The sequence below is a fragment of the Plecotus auritus genome (genome assembly GCF_963455305.1).
Source record: "Plecotus auritus genome assembly, chromosome: 9".
NCBI lineage: Eukaryota > Metazoa > Chordata > Mammalia > Chiroptera > Vespertilionidae > Plecotus > Plecotus auritus.
In genome coordinates this window covers 13,302,736-13,325,447 of record NC_137783.1, presented here as the reverse complement: position 1 = coordinate 13,325,447, position 22,712 = coordinate 13,302,736, and the positions used below count along the sequence as shown (strand labels likewise).

General features: G+C 36.6%; 1 protein-coding gene across 5 annotated transcripts in view; it reads left to right on the top strand.

Annotated features, from left to right (window-relative positions):
* The window catches only part of ADD3 (adducin 3), a 167,445-nt gene extending 145,149 nt beyond the window's left edge, over window positions 1-22,296 (top strand). For 3 of the 5 annotated variants that reach the window (XM_080687115.1, XM_080687114.1, XM_080687113.1), the window contains exons 3-15: window positions 4,327-4,465; window positions 5,658-5,809; window positions 6,736-6,816; window positions 8,355-8,504; window positions 8,983-9,126; window positions 9,239-9,337; window positions 10,692-10,874; window positions 11,451-11,708; window positions 13,274-13,393; window positions 13,826-13,912; window positions 17,642-17,765; window positions 19,361-19,456; window positions 20,058-22,296. In XM_080687115.1, the coding sequence (XP_080543241.1) occupies window positions 4,327-4,465; window positions 5,658-5,809; window positions 6,736-6,816; window positions 8,355-8,504; window positions 8,983-9,126; window positions 9,239-9,337; window positions 10,692-10,874; window positions 11,451-11,708; window positions 13,274-13,393; window positions 13,826-13,912; window positions 17,642-17,765; window positions 19,361-19,456; window positions 20,058-20,350 (1,926 nt within the window). In that variant the 3' untranslated portion in view covers window positions 20,351-22,296. The remainder of the gene's footprint in view (window positions 1-4,326; window positions 4,466-5,657; window positions 5,810-6,735; window positions 6,817-8,354; window positions 8,505-8,982; window positions 9,127-9,238; window positions 9,338-10,691; window positions 10,875-11,450; window positions 11,709-13,273; window positions 13,394-13,825; window positions 13,913-17,641; window positions 17,766-19,360; window positions 19,457-20,057) is intronic. The other 2 variants (XM_080687117.1, XM_080687116.1) reach the window with 1 other exon arrangement.
* Window positions 22,297-22,712: the final 416 nt, after the last annotated feature.

Genomic DNA, 22,712 nt, shown 5'->3' with positions numbered 1-22,712 from the left:
TTTCTCATCATTTCCAGTTTCAATCTGTTTATCCAATTTTTTTATACATACATACAATGGTTGTTTTGGACCTGGGTTCACCACCACTTATTAGCTGTGTGACATTGAGAAACTCACTTAACTTGATCTTCAGTTTCCTTGTTGGTAAAATGAACCTCATACAGTTGCTGTGACAAGTAACATAAAAGTATATAGAACAATATTTAACATATAGTAAACAAATATTTTTGTGAAAATTGTGTATGTAAAGTTATATACAATATTGCTAATTTAAAACATGTTATGCTTTTGTGGCAACACTTTGAATATTATAATCATAATTCCTTAAATTGTATTTTGAGTTTTGAAGGTCTCAAAGATTCTATCACCCTGATGGCAACCTGGAGTATTCATGTTCATGTATTCATGTAGTCAAGGTGTAATAACCCCCTCTACTTCCTCCTCTCTGCTCTTCTGTATCTGAGATGGAAGCCACAGTTTATGCTGTGGTTTGTATATGTGTTGTTTGATCTTTTAAAAGCCCAGCATGTGACCTTGCTGCCCTGCTCTAAGTTAGTTTCTCATTCTACTTTGATGGGAGACTTCCTAGATGTAAGAGGGCAAGTACTCCAGGATCATCATAATCTGCTGCTATATAATTTTTTGCTCTGTCATTTCAACCTAATGCTCTAATCTAGCCTAAGAGATTTACTCAGTATTTCTGATCATAACATGTCTGGTGCCTTATTAGTTGTATTTGGTTTCAGTGATACAACCCATCTCTGATAAAATTAGGGAAAGATCACGTGTCCACCTGAGAGCCCAGATTGGAATCTTTGTTTCATTATGTATTAGCTGTGCAACCTTGAGCAAATCATTGTCTATCTCAGGACTTTGTTGTCAGACTCAACTGATTCAACTCTAAAGGATTATTGTTTTGCTAACATTGAATTTTAGTAGGAATATGATTATCATGAAGATAAGTAAATATTTTATTTTTAAAATTTTAATGAAAGTTTAATAATTTTATTGATAAGCTTTGAAAAATAGCTGAAACAATTTTATATCATTAGTAATTTTACACTATTATAACTTAGGCAATTTCTGAATAATATTTCAGAAATATTTGAAACATTAAAATGAGTTATAAATGTTATGACAAAAAATATTAAATCTTTTGGAATAGAAGAATTCTTATCTATTGAAGCACTGTCAACTATATAAAAAGGCTTGGGAAGTTTAATTTACTTTGAAATTTTTCTTATCCTTTATAGACACTATTCACTAGCTTTAAAGGGGCAAGTCATATTTTTCTCTTAGTTGATTACGAAAGGGCTTATACATTCCCTTGTATGACACCATGGATCATCCCGAAGCTTTCGCATGGTATTCACCATATTGTGGGATATATTGTAGTGAAAAAGCATTATCACTAATGAGAAATCCATTTGACCTGAGTGCTTGTCTCTGGCACTTGACAGCTATGTGACCTTGGACAAATTTTTCAAACTTTCTTACTTAGCTTTCTCATCTCACCTAGCAGAAATGTCTCATCAGTTTCACAAATAGTTGTGATTCTCTTTAATTTTAACTTTAAAGCCATTGTAAATCAGCACTCTGAGAAGATTGTTTTGATTCATGTTGACTGCTAGAGAATTTAGATAAAATTTGACTCATATCTATTGAATGCATAGAGTCTTACAGCATAAACTTTGTATCTTAACCTCATTCCTGGCTCTGTCTCGCCTCCTTTTACTTATTTCTCATTAGCTTGACTTTTATAATGCACATTTAATTTATTTTTGTATCATTTTAATCTACGGAATCTGCCTTCTGTACTTCCTGGAACAGCATTCAATAAAATAAATAATGCCTACTTTTCAGAGCTATTATAATGTGAATAATTAGTGATATAATAGGTATCCTTAATTTTTTTCCTTACTGACTCAAAGAACATTGGTTATAGCTGCTTTAAACTGAGGAAAGTTTAAGTAGAATTTTGTTTTAAAGAGAAGATAACAGTGGGCCTCATAGTTCAGGGGTTAGAGCACTGGTCTTGTAAAGAGAAGATAGAGTTTCAGAAGAGCAGACTGACCCATTGCCAGGTATCCAGAAGTTTTCTGTAGTTTATATAAAGATAAATGAGTATATCTGGAAGATTCTTTTCTTTTCAGCCTTAAACGTGGTAAAATACTCATGTTACTTATCTGTATGAAGGCAACCACATTATAAACAGCTCTATATACAACCGCTTTATGTTCATGAGGTCTTAGAAATGTGTGAATGGAGTTTTCTGATAAATGTAATGTGTCTTTGTTGAAGAGATTTTATAGGATAGTTGCTCTGTTTAAATCATGTATTTAAATGAACTAGATATAGACAATGGAATTAGATACTGATAATTTTTATAATTGTGTTAACGAGTTCCATCTGACAAGCCTTGAATTTGTAAAAGAAAAGCCATATTTAACTGGTGTACACTGCTCCATGAACTCAGAATTCAAATATGGCCACAGCTAGTATATTTGAAATTAATCACTCAAACATCCACCTGCTGTATTAGTGAAAATACAGCGCCTTCCTCTTGGAATTTCTACTTTCCCCTAAATTGTCCCGAGAACTTCAGTGAATTATATAGTCCAAAAGGGTTCATTAGTGGCTTCCATATCCAAGATGTGGTGTGCACATCTGTCTGCATATGTGAAATAGTCACACTAAAGTCTGTTGAGTCCACCATTGCCACTGCTCCTCCCTGCCACGTGGTGGTGGTGGTGGTTAAAAATAGTCTTACCCTGTCCAACAGAAGTTGCAGGTTCACGACTGACCCAAATGCCTGTGCAGGCCACCATAGCGCATCAGGGAAGGATAACCTCCCTGATCCTCTTCCTGTGCTAAGCTGTCCCAGGGTGCCCCAGGATTGAGTTTCCAAGATTACAGCTATTAGCACTCGGCTCTTTCAGTGATTGTCACAGATGCTTCTCAGCTGTTGTTCAAAGAGCAACACAAGCATTGCTTCATAGTCTCAGACATTGAACCACATTTTCCCTTCTACTATGGGCTCTTATGCCATTATTATTTTTTTTTAAGAGAGAGGGAGAGGGAGAGAGGAAAGAAAAGTCATTCTTTTTGAAAACCTCTAAGTTATTCAGCCATACTCTAAGCAAGGCTACATCTAAGTAGGAATTCCAGGGGATCTTATTCCCAACCTGTGAGGAAGGCTACTATCAGTGACTCAGAGGAGATCAACCCTTCTAAGAAATATTTCCCCTGTGATCTCCAGGGTCTTCATACCTACCCCTCTTGGAGGTAGTGATTCCAAAGCAAATGTCTGCCTTCTCCCTCTTAGGTGAAGGGGCGGGGGCAGGAGGGGGGGATTGAATTCAGTTTCTGGCAGGACATTCTGCTACACATGTAACCAATCTCAAATGGAAGAGCATGGTTTAGATGATTTATATTGCAAGAGCCTTCATGTTTAAAATGAATAAAGTAGACATGAGCAAGAGAACAAATGATGAATTTAATAAAGTAAGTATTGATTGGGTGTGATGGAAATAACAAAATCATCTATTTCAAGTAATGTGAAAGATTTGGAGAGGTTTCAAATGATCAATTATATTAGCAACTCAAGGGTTACTAAAATAGAGATTTTCCCTTATTGTTCGGGATTTTTATTTATATAAACACTTTCTGCCACACACACATCCCCTTGTCGCCCCACCTCACCCCCACCCCAAAAGAAAAGATACAACAGAACTCCAGAACAGGAACATGCAGTACCCAAAGTTGGAAAAAAGTGTTCTTTCTTTAGCACACTGTTGCAGAAGGGGAGTAATCCGTTCTCAGCTCTGCTTACCATTTGCTTCCAGAGTTCATGGCTAAGGCACTACCATGGAAATCCTAAATGGAAGCCACGATTTAGTATGACTCAGCAAAGACTTTTGCTGTGAGGGACTCTGTAGTCAAGAGTCACGTCCCATTCAAGTAGGGACTCTATTCTAACCTGGATGATGAGGCTGCTGGGCAAGGAACAGGTCTCTTTTAGTTATCAGTCCATACTTGATGCTCTGGCTGCTTTTACAATACTTGTCTGTTGTAGATGTTACAATAGCTAATTTCGATATTAAGAATGCCTAACTTTTTTTCTCCCCTGAAAGAAAGTTTCTAGCTTCTTCCAGTGTTTTAATTTTATTATTTTGTGTTTTATACTTGTTTTAAAATACTCTGGATGAAACCCATTCAAAAGAGAGGTGGAGGGAAAAAGATTGATTATATCAGCAAGTCGTGTTTGGGTGGTTCCCCTCCAACGGAGAGATGTGTGTGCTCAGTGGTTATTTCTGTGTATTGCAGGCCTTTCGGGAAGACCTGGAATGTCTCATTCAAGAACAGATGAAGAAAGGCCAAAACCCGACTGGATTACTAGCGTTACAGCAGATTGCAGATTACATCATGGCCAGTTCTTTTTCGGGCTTTACTTCACCTCCCCTCAGTATGTCAGTTTGGAAAGTTTTAAAAAATGATAATTTTGTCTCTACTTTCACACTATATATCCCTAGCAACATATTCTGCTCTGGTTCAGTCCTTAAATTTAAACATCTAATACTTAGAGTCAGTGTTAGAATCTCTCACTTTTCATGTCAATCAGGCATTCACTAGACTTTGTGAGGATTACAAAATAGTCATTAGATGTGGTCTCTGCCCTAGATAAATGTATATTTTAGTTGAGGACACATACCATGAATGCACAGAAGATTAAAACTGCAAGATAACTATAGAGGAAAATTACAAAGCAGTTCATAAGCAATTGTCCAGTGACCCTTAACAAGTCATCATGCTATGAGTTCAGGGTTGGAATCGATTATTGGCTGAAGTGGACTGAGGAAACTTTAGAGAAAAGAGAGGCCTAAACTACCCAGCTTTAAAGATGGAGTAATTAGAACTTGGTGTTAAAGAGGGGTTAGGACATTATATTATTAACAGGTTTGTGAAAGCACCAAGTTGGTGAGCTGAACATTCAGGATTCAAGAATTATGGCATTAAGTTCAAGCACTTTACATCTGAGTGAGATGTGTGTAGAACTCACTGCAATACCAGGGCAGTTACACAGAGTGCCAGAGGGACTGTCAGGGACGGCTTCACATTAGAGTCAGAGGTGGTACATGGTGTCAAAGGGAATGGAGACTGAGCAAAAGTTGAACATAGCAACTGAGTCATTAGAGACCAAGACTAGTTTTTGTTGTTTGGTGAGGACAGGAGCCAGACTACTATTTAAATGTATCCTCTTCCATCTTAAATATTTTTGGTTGAATAAAAGTGAAAGGAGATATCTTAGCTTTCTGTTGTGATCTTTTCATCATAAAATTAGCAATAACCTTAGTACTAATAACACTTTCACCAATGGGGTCATAAGACCATTTTTCCCCAGTAGTGTGAGCCTAACTCCCTAACAAGCCACTCCCTAACGCGTAGATGAAACAGCAAAGAAGATAGCTGATGCATGTTTTTATTCTCAGTGTATTTCTCTGAAGGAAGATAAGCTAATGAAACATTGTGTGGGCTGAGAAGTTTCAGATCATTATGTACAAGGCTGGACACTGAGACTCAGGCTGCTTCCCGGCAACTAATTCCCAGGTAAGGGGTTACTGGACCTGAATCTCTCTCCATGATCTTTCCTCTTCTAGGTCTCGGCATGGTCACACCTATCAATGATCTTCCCGGGGCAGATACATCCTCCTACGTGAAGGGAGAGAAACTTACTCGTTGTAAACTTGCCAGCCTGTACAGACTTGTCGACTTGTTTGGATGGGCACACCTGGCAAACACATACATCTCAGTGAGTTCTTGGGCTTTCTATTCCTTTGTTTAAAATCCTAACTAGCTGACAACTGTACTCCTCTCACCTTTACTCAGAAGTCCAGGTTTCCGACTTTATTCTCTAAGCCTAGCTTGCTGGGATCACGGTCTAATCTGATCTAAAGGGAGAGGCTGCAATTACCCAACTTCTCCATTTACTATCTGTGGAGGTCTTTTAATTCAAACCAGTTGTAGAACCTATACAGGAAGAAATCTTTTTGACAGAATTTTCTCTCTCCATGTTAATTATACCTGAGCATCAGTGACATTAAAAAGGTATTAGGGGTAGGGAAAATACAAGTGGTTAAGGAAGTGTCCTCCCTGGTCTTTATTTTTTAAATATATTTTTCCCACTAATGATCATCTTGTTTTCATGTTGCCATACTTGGTATCAAGACAATATTTGGAAGCAAAAAAGTATGAAAATATTGTGTGATGGAAATAGCACAGATGCGACATGCAATCTTCCTATAACTTCCCTTTCTCCCGGCCATTTCTTTTGCCCTTTCCATCTCCACCTTAATTCCTTCCTAGGAAGAGACTCTGTTCTCCTTCCTTTGCCCATTTTACCTTAATTTCCATGTTGTAAATCAAGAGTATAGTTATTACCACATTCAATTGAATAATATTGGCATTTGTTATACATGAAGTAGCTGACCCTAAGCAACCTTAGAACCACCAAATTAGGTAAGTTCAGTAAGTGAGAAACTAATGTCAGAATTTTTTAGCAAGTACTTGAGGTTTGAGGGAAGAAAACCATTCAGGAAAAGTTTTATGTTGCACATATTTAATATCTGCTTTGTTTGTTTTTTCTCCCCCGGATATCTTACACTTATTCGTAGTCAGGTTTATATTGCAAAATGTGAACACCTCACAGTAATTTCCTATTTTTTTTCTTTCTCCCAGGTAAGAATAAGTAAGGAGCAAGACCACATTATCCTAATTCCCAGAGGCCTGTCTTTTTCTGAAGCCACAGCCTCCAATTTGGTATAAATTTCATTCCTGTGTTACTTTTTCTGTGCTTCCTTATTTTCTGACAGGTTTTTTAGCTTTTAGTGCAGGATGGAACAATAAAAGGTATGGATGGAAAAAACATGAGAGAACAGAGAAAAATTTGGCAAGTTATGTTGACTTGTAAGAAAAGCTTTAGGGTTAAAAAAAAAAAAATAGGTAGTTGAAGAGACTAAGAATGAGTTGGTCTTATCAGTTAACCTGTCCATATTTTGAAGGGAATCTTTTCAGGGTTTTTTTCACTCTGCACTCTGGGAATTGTTTTTAAAAATACACTTGCCTGACTGGTATGGCTCAGTGGTTGAGCATTGATCCTGGAGGTCATGGTTCGATTCCGGTCAGGGCACATGCCCAGTTTGCAGGCTTGATTCCCAGTAGTGGACATGCGAGAGGCAGCCAATTGATGATTCTCTCTCATCGTTGATGCTTCTATCTCTCTCTCCCTCTCCCTTCCTCTCTGTGAAATCAATAAAAGAAATATTTTTTTCAATATATACTAGTACTCACACAGTCAATCTGTATTTTATAGATATATTTAAACCAGTGGCTGGCAAACTGTGGCTCGCGAGCCGCGGTTGGCCGCTCTGTTGACTAATGAGTTTGCCGACCACTGGGATAGAGGCTTAATCACAAGGAACAACAACAGCCTGTAATTATTGGAATCGAGAGTCTAGGTCAGTGGTCGGCAAACTCATTAGTCAACAGAGCGGCAAACCGCGGCTCGCGAGCCGCATGTGGCTCGCCAGCCACAGTTTGCCAACCACTGATTTAAACAAAGTTCAGTTGGTATGAAAATCGGGTCTGACCTAGCATTTCAGTTGTCCATGACTGTACTCCTAGCCACAGTCATCAGCCTCCAGAACAGCAGGAACCACATTGGTTCTGGATGCTGCAGTACTAGCAGATGGAAATTTTCCAGCCAGTTCAGTAAATGCCAGATTTGTCCAGACCTTTGAAGAGCCTAAGTTATTCAGTTTCTTAGAAACTGTATTTCTTGCTAAATACAAAGTTTTGTGGCAGACTACCTGTTTCTGTAAAGTTTTATGGGAAGAAAGCCATACCCATTCCTTTTTTTTTTTTTTTTTTAATTTTTTTTTTTTAATATATTTTATTGATATTTTACAGAGAGGAAAGGAGAGGGATAGAGAGCTAGAAACATCGATGAGAGAGAAACATCGATCAGCTGCCTCCTGCACACCTCCCACTGGGGATGTGCCCGCAACCAAGGTACATGCCCTTGACCGGAATCAAACCCGGGACCCTTCAGTCCGCAGGCCGACGCTCAATCCACTGAGCCAAACCGGTTTCGGCCATACCCATTCTTTTATAGTTATTCATGCTGCTTTTGTACTACAGCAGCAGAGTTGAGTAGTTGCAACAGAGGCCCACCAAGTCTAAAATATTTACTATCTGACCTTTGACAAAAAAGTTTGCCATGCCCATGCTTTAACTTGTTGAACACAGGCAAACTTTGATACATGTGTACCAATTCAATGTCTTTCTGATTTTTCCAGGTGAAAGTCAATATAATAGGAGAAGTGGTTGATCAGGGAAGTACTAACTTGAAAATTGACTATGCTGGATTCAGTCCCCATGCTGCAATCTATTCAACACGTCCTGATGTTAAGTGTGTGATACACATCCATACCCTTGCAACGGCAGCTGTAAGTCACTAAAGGGCCAAAACCAACAATGACTCTAGGAAGTATATTATTTTCATGGCTTTCCTTACATGATACTCTATTAATCACATTCTTCCAGACCCCACCATTTAAAATTATATTTGAAATAATCCTCTGCATACCCAGAAATCAAAAGACCCTTTGGCCCAAATGCTACCATTGTAGGAAACAACTAGAGAGATAGCATTTACATTTTTTAACTAATCAGTTTAATAATTGGGTCATTGAGTTCTTTGCAGTAACGCTTCTTGCACAATAGTTGACATGGCATTTAAATTGTGTTGTATCCCCTGAGTCCTCTTTTTTTTCTGGAAGAAGCAAAAAACTAAAGTGGGAGGTGGGTTAGATGGTGAACACACTGAATAGGCCAATGTTTCCTGAGCTGGCTAAAGAATCAGGTTCCTATGAAAATGTAATTGGTAACTGAATATGTTATCTTGGCATGGACCCAATCATCTAGGTATCCTCCATGAAATGTGGAATCCTTCCAATTTCTCAAGAGTCCCTGATCCTGGGAGATGTTGCTTATTACGACTATCAAGGGTCACTTGATGAGCAGGAGGAGAGAATTCAACTGCAGAAAGTTCTGGGGCCAAGTTGTAAGGTGTGTAGTAGAATTTCTAACTAAGGAGCTATTTTTGTTGCTATTGCTGTTGATGAAAACTGTGTGCACTATGCCAGTTATTTGAAGTGATTGCTTTGGAATTCTATTTTAGGTGCTGGTACTCAGAAATCATGGTGTGGTAGCACTTGGAGAAACAGTTGAGGAGGCTTTTCATTATATTTTTAATGTGCAGATAGCCTGTGAGATTCAGGTAGGAATAATTATTCGACACCCCCCTTTTATTTTTTTGCTTTGTTAATTTGCTTGTTGACTTGGGTTTCGTGTTTACTTATTTCTGAAGTCTTTCTGGTTGGTGACTTTGTTTTGTTTTGTCTTTTAAGAGAAGTTCTGCTTTCAATTCTCTCTTGAATTAAAAATAGGAGAAAAGAAAATTAAAATTCACATATAGACACACACAAAAATCTAAGGGCCTCAAAGATTATTTTCCTTATAATGCTATTTTTTAAGACAATTGCACATTTCTCAACCTCTAGTGTTGTAATGCTAATTGATATACAAAGGCAGCTACCAGTCATCAAAGATGTGATGTGTTGTGGCCACTTCTATAAAGAGGATAAAAGTGGGGATAGAAGTTTTAAGAACTCACGCAGTTTCCAACTAGTCCATAGCCTCAGCCTCATTGTTGTAATAAAAGGTTGAATATTTTTAACCAGTTTTTTTTCTCAGAGAAGCTGAATGTATTTAATGGCTCTAATTTCTCTCTTCAAGAAAATCAAGCAGGTTCTCTTGAAGCAAGTAATAATAGTCTTAATTTATTGGAAGGGCCACAAAAAAGGGGGGGGGGCACTTTTTCTACCAACTTAGCTTGTCTTAACCAATTCTTTTTTTGCTTTAATACTCCCTCCACTTCTTCTCAAATGAAGCTGTACAAAGCTTAAAGAAATTAAGATAATGAACTGACTTCTTCTGCCTAAGTAGCCTTAAATTCAAAGTATAGTGTCTGTATTCCTTTAAAATTATACTTTTCAGTGAAAGTTTTAACTAGATAGCCATGGTAAAACTGCAAGAAAAGAACTTTAAAATTTGGCAGGAGAATTCAGTTTCTTAAGATGAGTTAAATTTAGTATTTTTTTTTTAAATCAGGGAGGATCAGAGTCCTGTCAGGTATCTTTTTCAGATAGATGGAAAGAGATACTTCAGCTGTCTACTTTCATAAATGTGTTGCCTTATTTTTTATGTTATTTTTTATGTCTGACAAGTATTAGATATTTGCTAGATTGAAAGTGCGCCTTTTTAAGCCCTAGCCGATTTGGCTCACTGGGTAGAGCGTCGGCCTGGGGACTGGGGGGGGGTCCCACAGGTTCGATCCCAGTCAAGGGCATGTACCTTGGTTGCGGGCACATCCCCAGTGGGGGTTGTGCAGGAGGCAGCTGATCAATGTTTCTCTCTCATCGATGTTTCTAACTCTCTATCCCTCTCCCTTCCTCTCTGTAAAAAATCAATAAAACATATTTTAAAAAAAAAGAAAGTGTGCCTTTTTAAAAGTAAAATACTCCTTAGAGTGTTCACATCTTGTGCCTGTGTGTACTTTGCATTGGTTGCAGGTTCAGGCATTAGCAGGGGCAGGTGGAGTAGACAATCTGGTTGTACTGGATCTTCAGAAGTATAAAGCTTTCACTCACACCATCGCAGTTTCCGGAGGAGGGGGAGTGAACATGGGTTCCCATCAAAAATGGAAGGTTGGCGAGATTGAGTTTGAAGGACTGATGAGGACTCTGGACAATTTGGTAGGTGAAAAGTGGGACATAAACTTGGATTTCATACCTTCCGATTCAGAGCAGACGGTTCCATCTCCCTTTGTTTTGGAACTTGCTCCTCACTCCTCCAGGAGGAGAGTTTGACCCTAGGGTGTCATTCAAATGTAATCTTATCATATTTTTAAGAATTAAACAGTGGAACCTGCTAATGTCATCTTATCTTAGATTTTACTCTCTTTTACTAAGGGTCGGAGGCTGATTGCCTTCAGACCCAGAAATAGAGACTTCAATGAGCACTGTGATTTGGCCTCCAGAAAACCAGCTTATAGCGAGGAAAAATGTTTCTGGTCAGCAGTTTTGAAATTACCTTTGTCAGAAACAGTTGTGTGCTTGGAAATTATATTGTCAGCTGGAATCAGTTTTGACCAGATCGTGAAATTTGCTTAATTTCAATTCTAGTGTTATGTGGGGTTTGGAAGGATGTTTTCCTCTTTATATGTTTTTCAACAAAGGAGTCTTTTTGAATCATTTGTTTAAAGAATTGGAATCCAGATGCTGTGTTTGGTACAGGTTTGATTGCTTCCAATGTGGCTTTTTCCTCCTTAGGGATATAGGACAGGCTATGCATATAGGCATCCTCTTATTCGAGAGAAGCCTCGGCACAAGAGTGATGTGGAAATCCCAGCAACTGTGACTGCTTTTTCCTTTGAAGATGATACAGTACCACTCTCTCCTCTCAAATACATGGCACAGAAACAGCAGCGTGAGAAAACCAGATGGCTGAATTCACCAAATACTTACATGAAAGTGAATGTGCCTGAGGAGTCTCGGAATGGGGAAACCAGTCCCAGGACCAAAATCACAGTATGCCACTATTTTATATGGTTTGCCTTTACTAAATGTCTTGCTTAGCTACTCATGAATTGAATGTTCTATGTCAAAAAATATTGGGAAAGTAGAATATAATGTTAACAATAATTGTATCACTATCATTTATCAGGTATTAACTTTGTGCAAGGCACTTTCCTTACATGAATTACCTCATTTCTAATGTGGAGAGGATGCTGTTTCTCTACCTCCCCCCTCACCCCCCGCCCCCAGCTTATAGATGGAAAACTGCATCACAGAGGGGTTAAGTAATCATTTGTAAGTGATTTGAATACAGGCAGTCTGACTTTGAATATAGGCAGTTCTTACCCATTACATGAAACCACTTTGTAGTTTGTATTCTAACAGTGAATCGAACTACAAAAGTTACCAACGTGCCAAAGATTCAGGAATTACTGCACAAAGCTACCCTTATGCAGCATCTCAAAGATAGAGAAATGGGTTCTCTTATCTTTTTCAGCATTTTGCTTCAGATTTGTTTATAGTTTTAGAGTGACTATCACTGAATATTTCCTAGATATTCAGAATTAGTTCATCCTATCATATACATCAGTAACATTTAAAATGGAAATGCCTAGTCATCAAAGTGTTTTTCCCTAGTCTATAAGATTTCCTATCTCCTAGTTAAAGAACATCATTCAACTCATATGTTCATCATTCAACTCATATGTTCACAGAATTAATTTCATTGACAGAGACTGATGTCCTGCCATCATTAATCTTGATGAATATTTGCCTTTTTAAGGGATGTATTGTGGGGTAAACAAGAATTGTATAAGGTTCTTCAATCCCTGCGGTTCTATTATTCCATAGATTACTACCAAATTATCACCTTTGTAAAATGCTGGTCAGGGCCTTTGCATTTTCTGTCAGCCAAAAATAAAAATTAAGTCTGGAAAACTAAATCTTAAAAGATTCCTTGAGGAGTGGACTGACAATTCCCAGGGGGAAGGGGGTGTGAGGGGTGCGGGAAGAGATTGGACAAAAATCTTACACCTATGGATGAAGACAGTGGTAGGGGGGGTGGTAAGGGCATGGGGTGGGGTGAGGAATCAGGTGGAGGGGAGCTATGGGGGAAAAAAGAGGAACACCTGTAATAATCTGAACAATAAAGATTTATTAAAAAAAAAAAAAAAAAGAACAAAAAAAAAGATTCCTTGAGTCCTTTTTGGTGACTTCTTAGCCATCATCAGTTGAAAATTCAATGCAAGTGACAACTCTCTCTGAATGTGAATTAATGTGTGATCAAGCTTCATGTCTATGCTTGAAATATTTCAGCATCATATTTAAAATGCTAAAAGGCAAAAATTTACATAGCAAAAGTGTGTATTCATGTGAATATTTTACAATATTTTTAAGTGAATGCTGATTGTGAGCCTTTTTCTAACTAGTGTGAGATACACTAATTGACCCCTAAATGCTGCTTAGTGAAATTCTTCAGAATATTGGCAGTATATGCGCTCCCTCCTTGAGTCACTAAACAGAACCTACCATATTTCCTTAACAAAAAGCTTCATGCTAGAAATTTTTCTATTCTTTAGTGGATGAAAGCAGAGGACTCTTCTAAATTTAGCAGTGGAACACCTATCAAAATTGAAGATCCAAATCAGTTTGTTCCTTTAAACACAAATCCGAATGATGTACTAGAAAAGAGAAACAAGGTAAGACATGGCCTTCTGTGCCCAGGGGAGGCATTTTTATGCTGTTCTATGTTTACATCATTAGTTATTGGATCTGATTAATACTAAGCTCAGGGGTTTGAATCCAGAAGAATTTTAAATTTAATTCAGTATAATTTTAGCTTGTACTGAATACTTCCAGCTCTGGTGAGGGTTACATGGGGAAGAAGTATTAAACCTATTTCTGCTTTTAAGAGCTGTGGTATTAGTGAAAAATGTAGTTCTTTAACAATATACGACAACAGGAAATCACAGTCAAGAAGGGTGGAGGAGATTAATGTGAGTTGTTAGGATGGTAAAGGGGGGCTTTAAAGAGGTGGATGTTAAAGAGGCCCTTTCTCTGGTGTGGTCAGATAGTAAAGATCATCTGTATAGTTGCCCCCAAGAACTTGTTGCTCTTGTTTTTCAATTTAGATTCGAGAACAAAACCGATATGACCTGAAAACAGCAGGACCACAATCTCAGTTACTTGCTGGAATTGTTGTAGATAAGCCTCCATCTGTAAGTCCATGAAGTAGTATGCACTTTGTTTTTCTTCCATCACATTAATGTCTTTGCTTTTTAAACATGAATATTTATTTTTACTAAAGTTAATGTAAGTACAAGTTAAAAGTCCAGTAATCCATAAGACTTAAAATAACAACTTTAGCCCAGTCAGCGGGGTCAGTGGTTGAGAGTCGACCTATGAACCAGGAAGTCACGGTTCGACTCTGGTCAGGGCACACACCCAGGTTGTGGGCTCAGTCCCTAGTGGGGGGCATGCAGGAGGCAGCCGATCAATGATTCTCTCTCATCATTAATGTTTCTCTCTCTCCTCCCTTCCTCTTTGAAATCAATTTTTTAAAAAATCACCTTCATTTTCCAGTTTCCAGGGGCAAGGACTTTCTTCTAGCAGTTACTACCTTCATTTTTCTAAAGAGCACCTTTATTTTGCTTTTCTTAATTTGTCAATTTTAGACTTCAACTTTTTTCATCAAATCTATGTCATCAACTGTAAGAAGTACCATTATTTTATGTATTACTAAAAAAGAAACCCTGACAGTTATAAGATTAATCCAATGTCAGAGATGGGGAAATGTGCATCTGAGAATCAGTGAAAGGTGATAGTGACTTCTTTTATGGAAGATGAGGATTTAGCCTGTTTACACCATACTTTCCTTTTCCATTCTCCTATTGAGGTTATATCACAGTTTTTTTGTTAAATCGTCTTTTATTGTTTATATTATTAACCTTTACTGCTGATTCAGATAGTATCCTCTGATTACATTTCCTTTCTTATAAAACTTTTCTCCCCTGGTGTTAATAATTACCTTCTTTAATCATTGGCTTAGTATTTTGAGTATACTGGATTAGTTCTTCCCAAACTTTTCAACAGGATTATAGAGTTTCTCTTTATATTATTTTCCATGGAGTCAAAGATAACAGGTAATCTCTCAGTTCCAGACCTTGTCATTCTGGTCCAGATCTGAACTGATGGTTCTTCGGGCCAGCTGCACAGCTCATCATGAGGATTCCTGTGCATCTCGCCTATGTAATATCCCGTTTCCTGCATCATGTGTCTTCAGCTTTCTTGATACACTCCTTTATCACTGAGCACATCCTGTCACAGCCTCCTGAAAAAGGATACATAGGCAGTAACCATCTGAAATCCGTATTCTATCTTCATGGATATAGAATTTAGTTTAGAAATAACTTTTCCCCCAAATATGAAAAGTATCTGTTGTCCCCTAATTCCATGTTATTGTTGAGAAGTAGGAGAGTATTGTGATTTCATGTACCTTTGTGTAGTTGCTTTTTTTTTTTTCCTTTTGGACCTATTTTACATCAATGCTTTTCTGAAACTTTACGATGGTATGCTTTGTAGTAGATTTCATTTTAGTCTTTGTTCTCAGCATTTAGTAACCCTTTTCAATCTGCAGAGTCATATCCTTCTATTCTGGGACCTTTTTAAAGTTTTCTTCAATAGTTTTTTCCCTCCTACTTCTTTCTTTTTTTGTCAGTATGCACTGTTAGTTGAACCTCTTTTACTGAGCCTCTGATTTTTTCTTTCCTACTTGCCATCTTTTTACCCTACTTTCTAGAGGGTTTGCTTTGGACTTTATTTTCTAACCCTTCTATTTAATTTTCTGTTTTGGTGTGTGTGTTTTTTTTAATTTTTAAGAATTCTTATTTCCTGAATGTTTCTTTTTTTCTTTTTGTTTTTTAAATAACATCCTGTTCCTTTATGGTTACAGTATTTTCTCTTGTTGCTCTAGGGAATAAATTTTAAATTTTCTTCAGCTGCCCTTATTTTCTTTGTTTCTTCTGAGTTCTCTTTTTCTTGTATCCTGGTCTCCCTCTCTTGAAGCTTTCCTCAAGTGTCTAGCAATCTGTGGTAGTCTGTTTATTCTTAAGAATGAGGTACTGAGAGCCAGTCAGAAGCTCTGGTGTGTGCAGAGCTTGGGGATGGGTGAGCTTCACTGCAGGATGATTGGACGTGGATCAGGTTGTTTTTCTGGGAAATTCCCAAATGTTAGTGTCTGTTCTTTTATCTGGGGCCACTGATTTATTTGGAGAATTCTTTAGTCTCCTGCCAATCTCCCACCAGCATTCTTGGAGCCCCCGGCTGTGCTTTGTGTCCCCTAATCAGTTCTTAAGTCTAAGCCTCTGATCTTCTGCAGAGATGGGAGAAAGGTAAATGCTTCATGTATGGAATAGGAAATGAGACCTGAGAAGCTGCTCCTTATTCAGACTTTTAACTTGTCCCACTTTTCACTGTTCTTCACCACCACCTTCTCTGGTACCTGATGCTCCTAGTTTCTGAGCCTTTCTACAGGGCAAATGAGCATGCTTCTTATTTTCATCCTTATTTGCCGGGCTAAGGTTCTACTTTCTCAGCTCTGCTACCCACTCTTCCCCCTGCTTTCTTTCCAGTTTCCAAAAATGTGTTAGCGTTTCTCATCCTCTGTTGTCTCCTCTCTCATTCTTTTCTCCCTAAAAGTTTGTATCATGTTTGTTGTTGTTCCTTTACTCATTTTAGTGGAGTTTTGGGAAGGATTTTTTTAAAAAAAATGCATGGGTTCACCCTGGCTGGTGTTCAGTGGGTTGAACATCATCCTTTGCACTGAAATGTTGCTGGTTCAATTCCTGGTTAGGGCACATGCCCAGGTTGCAGGCTCGATCCCTGGTAGGGAGAGTGCAGGAGGCAGTTGATTGATGTTTTGCTCTCTTATCAATGTTTCTCTCTCTCCCTCTCCCTTCTTCTCTCTAAAAATCAATACAAATATATTTTTTAAATGCATGAAAAAAATGCATGGGTTCAATCTGCCAGGTAAAAATCTCATTAATTCCTTCCTAGAGCAAAGACAAATTTATTTTCATAGGAAATTTAAAGAAGCTCTTTTGGTACCATTTCACTTTTTTAATACTTTTTTACAAAGGCATTCTAAAATGCAGCAATTCTTGTTTTTTAATAAGATACTTTGTAGTTATGTGAAGCTTATTAGAACTTAAGCTTAGTTTTATTTTATTTTTTTAATTGACCTATATAGGCTTATTGAGGAAACATCACTGGCAATTTTAGTCCATTGGATCAGTAGTCTAAAAGCACTAATCTGATATGAGTATTTTAAACAAAGCCTGTTGCTCTATTCTTCCTTTCTTTCTTTTTCTTTCTTTCTTCCTTTCTTTCTTTCTTTCTTTCTTTCTTTCTTTCTTTTTGGTAAGAACTATTTATTAATCTAGACATTAACAAAAGTTTATTTAGAAACTACTCTATACCAGGGACTGGTAATAGAAAAACTCTGTCTCTAAGAAACAAAGAGACTGATGGTACAGAATAGAAAGCAAGCATATGAAAAGGCTCCTGAGACTTCCAATGATGTTTTTTCTGGTAAGTTTCATAAAGTGATATAGATTACAACATGGAGCTGTGTGGCTCACAAGATCTCATCATTCCTTTGAAGTAGGATTTTGCTTTAAATTGGAACCCCATGTAGTCCCTAGCATTGCACCTTGGGCAGAGAACAAAATTACAAACTGTCTGACAAGTGAATATCTATATGTGAAGTGATTTTATTCACACCAAAATTTTTAAAAAGCATCTTGCTCTATCATTTCTTATGATTGTTATAAGGTGTCACAAACATTACATACATTTATATATGTGTGTGAAGTTGTGTATATATTCATAAATCAATATATAGATGTAAGTAAAGCTCTTGGTAATGAGTTGACGTTTTTCTTTGCAAGACCATGCAATTCGAAGATGATGATCTTGCCCCACCAGCTCCTCCCAACCCCTTCAGCCATCTCACGGAAGGAGAACTTGAAGAGTATAAGAAGACAATCGAACGTAAACAGCAAGGCCTGGAAGGTTGGTTCATTCTTAAATTAAGCCTAGGATAACCATACTGTTAACAATGAAGCACCTTGAGTTGGATGGCAGTCAATGTTTTTTTGAAATGTTTCTTTGACAATCGATTGTTCTGTCATCTCTCCCAGTCCTGAGTATAGATGAGGCTGAACTTTAAAGAGCTGCCATGGACCATGTATGTTAACATGTAGTAAAAACTGTTTTCCCCCTCAGAAAATAACCTGATTAGTTGTAAAAAGTCTAAAGTAAAGTGAAATCCCCAGATGAGTAAAGAATTTCTACCTAAAGTAAATGTAGACATGTTAAATAGATTCGAACATTTCAGAGATTGTGACTTTTTTAAAACTTACAACTTTGATATAATTATGGATTTACAAGTATGTGGCTTTAATGCTTTGTAAAATCTCTGTTGTTCCTAGGTATCTCAAGGTGCCAATATTATAATTTCAAAATCAAAATATAAAGCAAACTGCTAGGATTTTTATGTGACTTTTCTTAAGCACACGGGTGCTCTAGGTTGAATTCTGACTTCAGAATCCTTAAGTAAGGATTATATTTTAGAATTGCTAATGAAAACACCCAGCTAGAATACAAGGTCCCATTTTCTCAAGAATAAGAGATTCTTTAAACCAGGGGTTCTCAATCTTGGTTGGATAAACTTCAAACAGTACATGAGCAGTCTTAAAAATATATGCTTAATTGTGTATAATATTTGGGGAAAGGAATTTAAGGTGGGGGACAAAAAGTCTGTGATCTCAAAAGAGGGTATGAGCCTATGCTTTAGAGCATCTACAATATACAGTTAAAATTTCACCCAAAACAAAACAGAACCAGTAGTTAAAGAATTTTTGTCCATGTTAAGTATCAAGTAGGAAGAACTAAGGAACAGTTTTATCATTGTATTAGTATCTTTGTCACAAAAGGGAGTCATCCTGACTCATTAATGTAATTATACTAAATTCTCTAAGTGGTATTATTGAATTTGTTTGTTCTTATATAACGATGAGAACTTTTTCTGTTTCTGTATTTTGTAAAATGTCCCTCTTTAATCTCTTATTTTTTGAAAGCCTAAAGATGCCAGGTAACAAATATTACACTCTAGAGCCATCACCTTTATTTATAACTTTATGGTTTCTTCCACATTCATTATGACCTTCTGAATTAACTCACTAATATTGCTCTGACAGGAATCACTAATTGGATATTGTTAAAAAATTCAGTGAAGCATTCTGCCTCATTAAAGTAACATCATTGGTGAGGCCTCATAATTCTTTTCATCTGGCTGCTCAGTATATTTTAGTTTCCTAACACCCTAGAAAAGGCTAATTGCATACGAATTATTTGCCTGGGCTGCCAGTAGCCATGTTTCCTTGGTAAGCATGTATGTAAAATTACTATTCACAGCCAGAAATTCTAACGCATTAACTTCCTCCTAATGCACCATTATTGAGGTGTGGAGTAACCGTTAGCATGCGCAGCTCATTGCTGAAGAGTTTCTCATCTCTGTGTATGCAGGCCTTTGACTTATGCACTAACCCCTGAAATCTTATGCTTCTTTGTTTTGCATGGCTTTTAACTAAACTCTTATCCAACAGATGCTGAGCAGGAATTACTCTCAGATGACGCTTCATGTGTTTCACAAATTCATTCTCAAACTCAGTCACCGCAAAATATCCCTGAAAAATTAGAAGGTATTCAATGTAATTTCCCATAGCATTCACTGAGTTAATCTAAAAAGTTTCCTCTTTCATTTAAGTCTCTGTAAGGAAGTTGAACACCTGATTGCATTAAGTTTGTCATTGATTTTACTTAAAGCTCCCAATTATTTTATTTTTTAGTAAGTGGGGTGCTACTTTTGTTCAGCATTTATATTGACTTACCTTATTTTGCATTTTGGTAACTCATAATTCTTAAGAATTTGTGAAATTAAAATTGGTTTATCATATGTCTTCCAATCAGAAACATGAAACCTTTTCAGTTTTGATTCCCAAACAACCCCAAAATTAAAGAAAAATATATGTTGTCTTCCTCATTTATATTGACTTGATTTACAGTGAAACTGTCAAGTCATCAGACTGGACTTATCTAGCCTTCATTTTTGGTCTAACAACTTTCCGCTTTATACTATGTAAGAAAATTTTCCTCATGCTGGTAGATCTACTAGTATAGTCCATTAAAATAATGATCTATCTTTATTGGAATTAAATAATGCCTTAGTACATTGCTAAAATATTTCAGTTTTGCAAAGATGTTAACTATATAAAATAACCAAAAAACCCTCCCCTTTTGTAGAAAACCATGAGCTATTTTCCAAGAGCTTCATCTCCATGGAAGCGCCTGTCATGGTAGTGAACGGCAAGGATGACATGCATGATGTTGAGGATGAGCTTGCTAAGCAAGTGAGCAGGTTAACCACAAGCACGACCATAGAAAACATCGAGATTACCATTAAGTCTCCTGAGAAAATTGAAGAAATTCTGTCACCCGAAGGCTCGCCTTCAAAATCACCATCCAAGAAAAAGAAGAAATTCCGCACTCCTTCTTTTCTGAAAAAGAACAAAAAAAAGGAGAAAGTCGAAGCCTAAAGGAAGTCTTTTTATAATTATTATTATTACAATGTGACGTTGCACATTTAAGTTGATCGTTAATATGCAGTGGTAGATCAGATTGGGGGTGTGTAGCAAACTGGACTCTGAGAACTGGAAAGGGGTTTTACTAAAAGAAAAACATATTATGAAGAAAAGCTTTCAAATTCATCTCTCGTTTTATATGTCAAAAAAAGGCTTTGAATTTTTAAAAAATTGCTAGTTTTGATTAGCTCTACCTTTATGAAGTGTTATAATTCACCACAAACAGATATCTGTCTGAATTACTTCAGGCCCTCTCTATATCTGTTGGAAAGAAATTACCAGTGAACAAGGGAGAGAATTTTTATTTCTCTACACCTGCTTTACCTGGTAATCAGATTATAATTTTTTATCATTGATTATCGACTGTACCTTTTTGGTTCCCATTGTTTCAATGGGCATTAATAGAATGCTTTAAAAAGCTTCTAAGATAAGAATCTATAGCATTAGTATACACTGGCACATAATTTTTTAAAAAAATATATAAGAAAAGATTCATTTGGAATTTTATTCATAGTATAAAATTTCCTCACCTGAAGTAACTTTGTTTGCCAAAAAAGGTCATTTTAGTAAAATATAATTTTTGAGAACGTCCTTTTTTATTCATTTAGAAAGCCCCTTATTTTTCAACAAAGGGGATTTTGTACACTTAACATCGGTTATTTAGTTTAACTCTGGCAAAAACGATTTTTGTATGTTGAGATGTTTGTATACCATTCAGTATAAAAATGTCATAAGCAAATTAGCCAATCATTTAACAACAGAGCAGATTTGAGGCTGCTTGGTACTAAATATACTCAAATATAACTCAAGAATCCAGGGACTTGGTATCAAACAGAATTAGAGGATTTAAAAGTATAACTAGATTCATATTTGAACCTTATAATGTATTTTTCTCTTAGTATTGCTAATGAATGAAGAAGCTCTCATATGGTAACCAAATGAAAAGGAAAAGAATGAGAAAGTGAAGAAAGGTGGGAACAAAAGAGGTGTCATGAATAGAAGAATTCTAGTTTGATAATGACTCATAGTCACGATAGGATTTGAAGTGTAATTTATTCGAAACCAGTCCCAAATTTCTAAAATTCTGCTTCTCTACCAAAATCATTGTATTTCTTGGTTGGTAGTTCAGTTATAAAGGGTCAAATCCTTGCAACTGATGTATCGTTAGAAGACAGCACTAGGAAAAGTCAGTAGGTCTAACCTCCCTCCCCTAGTGAGAAAACTACCACTTCTTAATTTTTACAAAAATTTGTATCTTTTCAGTTAACTTTCTTTCTAATGTAAATACAAATTTAAACCTAGGATTAATATAGTTCTTTCCCCCTTCACCCAAGTGATGTCACAAATCAATGTAAAATCAATGATCCAAAGTGATCAGTGGGTAAAAATAATCCAAAGTGTTTCTGGAGGATGAGTTGGCATGAAAACATTACATAGATAACTGTGTGTTCTGGGCTGGTTCTGTTTGTTTCTGTATGATGATGCAAAGTTGAAACAGAGCTGGAAATTTCATTCTAAATCTCACCAACTACTGGAATCAGTGTTTTAATCTCTTAGTGCATACTTTCAGTTTAATTCTGTATTTGAGGGGTTTTTTATGTTCTACATCATTTATGTTGTATTACAATGTATGTAGAAACAGTAACCTGTGAACTATGCTTTTCCATAACTTTTTAAATATATATATATCTTAAATGAATGCAGTGTGCATTAATATTTTTTAAACTACAACAGTGAACTATTTGCACCTTTTGCTAATGCCTCTATTTACTTGCTTTGGCATAAAGAATGAGCCAATGAATTTCTGTGTCCTGTGGAAAATGTATAAATGATATCTGATATTGCTCTTAGATGTAATGCTAATTAATGTGAAATCACAAATAAACAGTATTTTAAATAGATGGATTTGGTATCATGAGCTTTCAACTCGGGGTAATTACTTAGCCTGAATTACTTTGTGGACTGAGTTTTATACTGCACTAGATTTTTGAATAAGATTGGTGCTTCTGAACATGGGATGTCCTGGTAAATTTATTTTCAGATTAGTTTAAAATTAACTATATAAAACCCTTCTTGTTTTAGCTCATATTGAAAGACAAGTGACCTATTTTTTGCCTTGATAGGGTATGGTGACCTTAACTATATCTCTGAGATCTAAAGATCTTTGAAGGATTGAGGATTCTCAGTCTTAATTCTGCTCTTCAGATCTACGGATGTAGAAAAAATATTACAGAATACATCCTGAGTTTATATACATTATCCTTCTCTTTGATTTTTATGTAACAATAAAGAAAATAGCAGAAAGAATAGAAAATAG